This window comes from Semicossyphus pulcher, unplaced genomic scaffold, assembly GCF_022749685.1.
Source record: "Semicossyphus pulcher isolate SPU_LCO1_2020_fin unplaced genomic scaffold, fSemPul1.0.p SCAF_8, whole genome shotgun sequence".
In the NCBI taxonomy this organism is placed as follows: Eukaryota; Metazoa; Chordata; class Actinopteri; order Labriformes; family Labridae; genus Semicossyphus; species Semicossyphus pulcher.
In genome coordinates this window covers 23,499,918-23,507,965 of record NW_027211759.1, presented here as the reverse complement: position 1 = coordinate 23,507,965, position 8,048 = coordinate 23,499,918, and the positions used below count along the sequence as shown (strand labels likewise).

The following is an 8,048-nucleotide window of genomic DNA, read 5'->3' as shown; positions in this document are numbered from 1 at the left end:
GTGCCGTGCCGAATGTTTTATTTTCTCCAGTACAGTGGTTAAATTAAACCGTATATTATTTATTGTAGACTGCTAAAAAACAATATCAGCGGGAGAGCGCAGTTTTTAACGCAGCAGTACCGTCTTTAAAGAGGTCCGGGTCGACAAGGTGAATGAAATTGTGTGGTTGTTGGCAGTAAGAGTTTAGCTGCGCTGTTAGCTTAGCTTCGGGAGAGTCTGCATTGTTAATTGAAAGACAGGCGAGTTTGCTACATTGTCCGCTCACCGCTAATGCCGCTAGTGTCCGTTAGTAGGGAGTTCCGCTAACCTGTGTGGTCATTTATGTTAGTCAAGGCAGATGTTTGGTTCAGTGGAGGTTGTATATACTCGTTGGTTTGCGAGCTCTCTTCACGTTACTAAGTTATGGGCCTTGATGCCAACTAGCGCGGCTAAGCTAAACAGTTAGAAGTGTTCCTTGTCACGTTAGCTGCAGTTGAACTTGTTCAGTTTTTAACATGGACATGTTGTCCTTAAAATGCATATTTAAGAAGATAACTTGTGCCCTGAACCACTTGCAGACATTTGAAGTATACAGCATTTAACTCAATTTGCAGATATTCTTTAGCTAGCCTGCTATAGCTAAGGGTGTTCTTTGCTGCGCCGGACGCTAACGTTGATCATGAAAAGCGCATTGAAAGTACCGTTTTAATAGTTATAGACTTCCCCATTTAGATAGCCAGTAAGTTAGCAATTACGAGATTATTTAAAACATACATTTGAAGAAATAACAGTTTATTGTCACAGATTCTATGTGCAAGACCAGTGTATGTTTTCTTAAATATTTAACATTTTTACTTCACAGTTGTTGTACAATAGCTGTATTGGTTTAGCAGATATTTTGAAATCAAATTCTTCCAGTGATGTTATCTCGCTGATATGTAAAGATAAAAAAATTGACAGTTTTTTTTAATGGAGTTTGGCAGAATGTTCTTGTTACAATAAAGAAAAGCATGTATTACTATCAAAGCATAGACACAGATATAATTAGGAATGCACAGTATTATCAGCATCTGTATCTGCAGATTATGGCTTGAAAATGACATATCGGCATAAGCCGATATGTAATTTTTCTGCCGATATTTTCCAACGATAAAACAACGCTTTAATTATGCCTAAATGCTCAATGACTCCCTAAAAAAGCTTGACGGGATGCTACGACATTAACTCAGCGTGAGTGTGCATGCACACTGCCTGCACCATGCCTCTTCTGTCAAGCAGGCAATTTTTGACCACTACAAGAAGAGTGGGCATGATATCAATTCCACTGCAGGGAAGACTTGATGTTCCCTGCAATTAGGTGGAAAAAACATGTGCCTTATATATTGAAATCGGCAAAAACGGTTGGAAGATATGGCAATATTGTGCATCCCTATAAGAAAGCATATATTTACTCTCAAAGTATAGACATAGATATATTTAGTGAGGGCTGTTTCTTACAGATTACTGTTTCTCTGTTTGCATTAGAATATTCTCTAATGGATACTCCTGAAAGCCCTACCCAGTCCCCTCAGTCCCCTGAGGAGGAGGAGAAGGGCCTTTCTGACAGTGAGCTGCTGGATTCTCATGATGAAGACGAGGACAGGATCCTCTCAGACAGTGAGATAGTCCATGACGATGACAATGGTGCGCTGGCTGAGGAAGATGAAGATGATGAAGCAGGGGAAAGCAGAGGAAGAGGTTTGGAATTGGATGAGGAGCGGGAAGAAGATGAGGTGGTCCCCGACTTTGTCTCAGACCCTGAGGATGAGGAGCCTGTAGGAGAAACAGAAGGGATGGGACATGAGGATGGGACCATTCTGCTGATGGAGGGGGATGACGACGGTCAACAGGGGGACCAGTTGGATGAGGAGGAAGAGGAGGAGAAGGAAGGAGAGGAAAGAGAGGATAGAGTTTTTGACACCCCACAGTCCCCCGATTCAGAGCCAGATCAAGGCAAGGGCTTCATTGCTGAAGAGGATGGAGAAGATGGGGAGGAAGGATACAATGACTACCGAAATGACGCTTCAACGGAGCGTGAGACAGCTGAGCTGGATGATGAGGAGGAGGAAGACAAAAGCAAAGCAGAGGAGTATGAAAGGATAAGAGCTGAGGAAGAGAAAAGGAGGAGAGCTGTCGCAATAAGGGAGATGAAGGATGACTCAGCATCCGTTTCCCGGGAGCTGGACGAGCATGAACTGGATTATGACGAGGAGGTACCAGAGGAGCCCACCATGCCGGGACATGAGGAAGAGGAAGATGAGGAAGACCCAAAAGGGGAGGGAGAAGAAGAGGAGGAGAGTGAGGACAAAAGCAGTAAGAAGAAGGAGAGGAAAACAATTCTCCCCCCATCTCCCAAAGACAGTGACCTGAAGAGGACAGACGACTCCAAAGGGTCTGAGAGGTCGCGCAGAGACTCCTTCAGGGATAAGAAGAAGGATGAGGATGATGGAGAGATTGATGAAGGAGAGATTGATGTAAGTGATCATTGTTCAGCTGCATATTATGTGTGAATCAATGCAGGGCTTGGTAATGTGGCAAAAAACAATATATTTCATTCAATTAGTGTAGCTGTGAGGTTGTCAGCTGTGTGTCTGGCTGCCATACTCTGTGTTACGCTGGGGACACACCGGACGAGGAGGCGCTGCGAAGCGGCGCAACGAAAATCGCGCACGAGCCGGAGCACTTCCGTTCACACCAGACGCGCATTTCTCGGCGCCGGTCGACAAGCGCCTCTGCTCCTCGGCTGTCGTTTACTCACATTTGGAGCTGTTTTTTCATCATGCTCGCTCTCTCTTGCTCTCCCTCTCTGTTTGCTGTGTGTTTTGACAAACCCGCCCTAACCCCCGCCCCCTGCCCCTATAGCCAGCCCACTTTGTGTCTCTCTTTCTTGTGTGTGTGTGTGTGTGTGTGTGTGTGCGTGCGTGAATCTTCATCTCTCTCGCGCTCTGTTTAGATAGTGACAAATATATAAAAGCACACAAATATAACATCACATTTGTCAATCGCGGTGTTTTATTTTGAAAATTGACCGGATTCTCTTGTTGTTTCATGTGTGACTTCCTGCCAGGATTGACGCGATCGCAGAGGTGCGCGGCGCGTCTGGTGTGAACGACACAATCGGTTAACATGGGCGCCGAAAGGAACTGGCTCCGCTTCGCGGCTATTCGCGGCGCTTCCGCGTCCGGTGTGTCCCTGGCGTCATGAGGCCGACCGATTTAACCTCCCAGGCCTCATCAATATAGTGGCACGTCATTGACAAGTAGCTCTCCGTAGTGAGCGCTGTCCAACAGTCTGTTGTGAGGGCTACAAACTTGGCACTACCCAGTTGTGTTTTCAGCTCTTTTTTCTTCTCTCCAAACCGGGCTTCAATTTGACGTGAAGGCCCCGTGTCCACATAGCGCCCTTTTCTGAGCACCAGCCCTTTTTTAGTTTTTCTCAATGAGGACAGAGCATATGTGGCTGCATCCAATCAGATGGGGCGTCACTCGTCACCCTGGTTACCTGGTCTGCTAGTTTTATTTGCTCTCCTCTCAGAAAAAAAAAAAGACACATTTTATTTAACTGTTTAACTGGTAATATTAACTAGTTCAAATTCTTAATGGTTGGTTAACCGGTTAAAGTGCACATCCTTAATCCAAAGAACAAAACTGCAAGGCGAGGTACGGCATGGTCATTTAAGACGGCAGTCCTGGCCAGGTTTTGACTTCCTGACAAAATCTCTGTGCCTAAACTGTTCAGAGTTTGATTTAAGGTTTTCATGACCATGCCGTGACAACACAGGTATTTTGATTGTGAGTTTTCTTTCCATTTGATAGTTTATTCACAAAAAATTGTTTTACATTTTTTAGTAGTTATAATTTATCGGTAAAACACTGAAATGTAGTATTTTCAGGTTGAGTGTATATCCTATGCTCTTCGGCTGCTGGCTGAGCTGCCACTGAAGTCCATTTAACTGTCGTCATGTTACTATTTTCGGCTACAATTTCAACATCTTTGGAGGAAAACAGGAGTACACTCCCACTGTTTCTTTTGTGCCCCTAGGTTCTACTGTTTACTGTTTACTTTTCCTTCACATGCAAGAAAAAACTTCAGACTTACGAGCTGTTTTTATTTCTTCTGTGTGACAGGCTCTTTATTTCGTCCATATAGAGTAAAAAATTGTTAAAAATGATCATTTAAGAAAAAATCCTTTATCGCCCACCTCCTTCATCAGTGGGAGGTGACTGGCTTGCATACTTAGAAGTTTGGACGCTGATCTCCTGTCTGAAATCATCAGAACTCTCATATAAACTCTATTGCAGTTTATCCAGCTCAGCCAGCTCGTGATGCAGCACATTTTCAGAACCTGCAGTGCATTTCAGTCATAAACGCAAGTGAAAAATAGGGTGTGAGAATGTGAAAAGATATTTGGGTACACTGGTGTGAATGACCCTGAAATTCAGGTTGGTAAGAAAAAGCATTATGGTGTTAATGTATTTTTCGCATTCGCAAAGAGAAGTGGACAAAACATTCAAGTAGCAACTTCTCATTTTTAGTCAGCGACAGGTTGATTAAACTTTTACTGTTTAAATAGTAAACATTGTTTGCAGCTGCTCTTATGTTTTATTGTGACTAACTGATTTTTAAGTTTGTGTACTCTGTGCAAGCTCTTCAAGCTTTCTGTACTCGGTCACAGATCATGTACCAGAGGAGAAGCTCCACTCTCCAAGGAAAAATGCTGTTGCAGTTTAAGCAGTTTAATTCTCAAATTGTAATTTTATTCCTTTAATTTCAAACAGTTGACCTAATCATTTTGGACATTTGGTTTGTGCTGAATAAGGTCTGACAAAATCAGTGGGCTATACCTTTTTTATTTATTGTTTTTAATGCAATCCAACAGTGTTTGAAAAAATGTATGAAAACTATTATTAAACAACGGATGATCAGTCAGTCACCGTACAGTCCGGCCCTCTCCTGCGCTCCGGGAGGAATGTGATGCTGAGACAGCACAGATTAAATAAGTGCCAGGCCAAATTTCTTCATAAACTTTTTCAAATTGAAAGATGCTAATGGGGTCGTTATGGCTCACTACAAGCCCAAGGAGAGGTAAGTCCTGGTTTGAATGTTTATGACAATGTCCGAGAAGCACCAGTATACAACCTGGCTTCAATTTAACACCTTATCATCTACAGCGCCAATTTTATCTGTCTCCAAAATGTTTGTACACACAGTTTAGAGTTAGCTTATTGGTGCACACATTGAGACCCTAAAGCTGATGCATGATAAATGATGTCAATGCCTATCCTTGAGTGTTTTATCCACTTATTAACATGAAGTACTAATAAGTTGCTCTACAAAAGCCTTATTCTGAGCATGATTGCAAAAGGTTGCTCTAATGAGTCATGATTTTTTTGTGTGTGCAGGATGACGACCTGGAGGAAGGAGAGGTCAAAGATCCCTCGGACAGGAAGATCAGACCCCGTCCCATCTGCAGGTTCTTCATCAAAGGTAGGTGGTGAAGAGCCAATGCTACTGTGGAGCTGGACAAGTTTATCTGCATAGTCTTTATTTTCAGTGCTGATTAAACAGACTTTGATAAAAAGACACAAATGATGTTATGACACAATTTCAGTACTTTCATCAATAATTCTGGTTTATTGGCTCTCATAACGCTTAACTTAGGTTGTACAGATTCTAAAGATATGAATAATTCTCCAAGAAACGGTTTCACAATAAGCAAAGATACAAATGTAGGCATTGGTGGAGCATGTCTGTTGCAGAGTTCTAAGGGTTAACAAAATGTTTAAATTGTTTGGACGATACGACCTTGGACTCTGGATGTTTGGGAGTGTTCCCCTTTTCTGACATTTATTAATCAGTTCTATGTCGTATTTTGGCTTTATACGAAAGAGGATGATGCCACAAGCCTGTTTCTATTTCTGAAGACATTAAAGATCAAAAGGAAACATAACAGGTTTTAACTACCAGACAAACTAACTGACCAGACATTCGTAGTGATTCTACTTCAATTGAGCAAAACTCTGACACCCCATATACCCTTCATAATTAATGATAACAATAGAACCTTTCATTATATAAAAGAAAATTTTTTGAATATTTTCATTCACAATAAACTTATCTTACTATATTCATGTTTGTTTGTTCTTGTTTTGAAATATCTGTTATTTGTAATACAATCATATTCTATTCTGTCTTATTTTATCCTGTGTCTTAGTTGTGTTCATATTGTTATACTCTACACTTTCTTGGCTTGTAGGTAGCCTAATGTGTGAAGCACTCTGACCACCTTTCAGCTATAAGCCTCATTAACGTAATCAAAACAGGAGATATCACACTTCACATAGGAACGTGAGGTTTGAACTTTGAACTGCACCAATATGTAGTATCTGAAAGTAGAAATACAAATACAGTTTGAATTATTAGTTGATTAATTGGAGGTTGAAGTAAAAACGTAATATAAGTTACCGAAGGTGGAGTGAAATGGTCGTCACATGTAGAATATGTCTCACCCCCCTCTCATATTTATCCACATGAATCATAAGTTTAATTGTTTTAAAAGTACTGTTTACACCTGTAAAGATGCCACTCAAATCTACTATCTCCTGTAATGTTGATCGCAGGTTTTCATTAACGGCGAGAAGTGCCCCACTTTAAATGTAGCTGCTGCAAGGAATTGTCGTTAGTTTCTCCTCTCCTTTGGTCCAGTGTTTCCTCTGCTAAAGGAGATAATAAAGGAAGCCCTTAGTTTGTGTCTGATCTTGCTACTTCAGTTCTTGTACAGCAGGGGGAGCTGTTGTCCATAATATATGTTTTTCTTCTCACCATAGTAAGTCATGTACTCATTGAGAAAATAGGTACTTAAAATATACAAAGTTAATCATCATTATTCTATGTATTACCAAGGTTTTGTAGAGAATAGATGATATGGCTAACTTGATTTGTAAATACATTTATCATGAGCAATATCTCTTTTTGGATTTTGCCTCCTAAAGAACATTTTGTTGCATCCAGAAAATAAAGAATAAAAAATATTTTTTATTCTAAATGACATTAAGGTCAACAAAGTTTTGAGGTTGCTCCAGTCGATTGCTTCTTCTTACAGCCTTGAAAAAAATAGTAATTAAAGTTGTAAAACACCAGAGTTCCTTCTCTGGTACTGCACTCTGGTTAGTTTTTTGTGTTATTATGTTTTACACAAACATTGTGTTAGATCTGTACTTTCCATTTGAAACTCCACAAAGCAATAAAAGTCTCACAATAAACAAACAGGCAGCAAACAGAGGCAGCAGTAAACCACCAACTCTTGGACCTGCAATTTAAATAACTTTTTACGAATGACCTCTGGTGGCTTTGAAGAGAGTAATCTGTCTTCAATTTCTGGTTGAAGAAAATCATCTTTGCTTATCAAAGAGATGTTTCTCATTACAGATCCTTTCTGTAATGTTGTCAGACACTTAGAATAACAACCTGTCAGTGGCAAAAACAAACCTTTTTAGAGGACACATTTTATTGAGAGTATTTTCCTGCAGAGAACAACCTGACAAATACCGTAAAATTCCGTCTATAAGACGCACTTTTAATAAACATTTTTTCATCTAAAAAGTGGGCTGTGTCCCAGAGAGGTATTTTATTGTGTTACTGTATTTTACCCAGAAGATGGTGCTATAATCTAGCTAAAGCTTTGGCATGGACATGCCAGTGCAGCCGCCACACTCACAACAATCAATGTTACCTTAGGCTGAGCTCAACTTCTGCACCAGTGCATTCTGAATGTGTTTCAAATGAAAATGAATTGAAATAGTGTTGAAATCACTTGTATACACTTTTTTATTATGACATTGCTGTATAAAACAGTTTTTTCCCTCTGGGATACCCAAAATTAGGCTTCGACTTATATTACGGACTTTACAGCACCAGAAATCCCCTGTAATCCACTCTTGACAACAAATATGTTTTGTTACTCTGCATAACTGTTTCTTTGTCATCAGCTGCCTGCAAATGATATTAAAACATACTGTTACGTTTTGCTC

The 8,048-nt window shown here is 40.5% G+C and overlaps 1 protein-coding gene across 2 annotated transcripts in view; it reads left to right on the top strand.

Moving 5' to 3' along the window:
• zc3h18 (zinc finger CCCH-type containing 18) overlaps positions 1 to 8,048 on the top strand; it is a 40,954-nt gene continuing 32,906 nt past the window's right edge. For both annotated transcript variants that reach the window (XM_069686360.1, XM_069686359.1), the window contains exons 1-3: positions 1 to 148; positions 1,504 to 2,492; positions 5,421 to 5,505. In XM_069686360.1, coding sequence (XP_069542461.1) covers positions 1,515 to 2,492; positions 5,421 to 5,505 — 1,063 coding nt within the window. In that variant the 5' untranslated portion in view covers positions 1 to 148; positions 1,504 to 1,514. The remainder of the gene's footprint in view (positions 149 to 1,503; positions 2,493 to 5,420; positions 5,506 to 8,048) is intronic.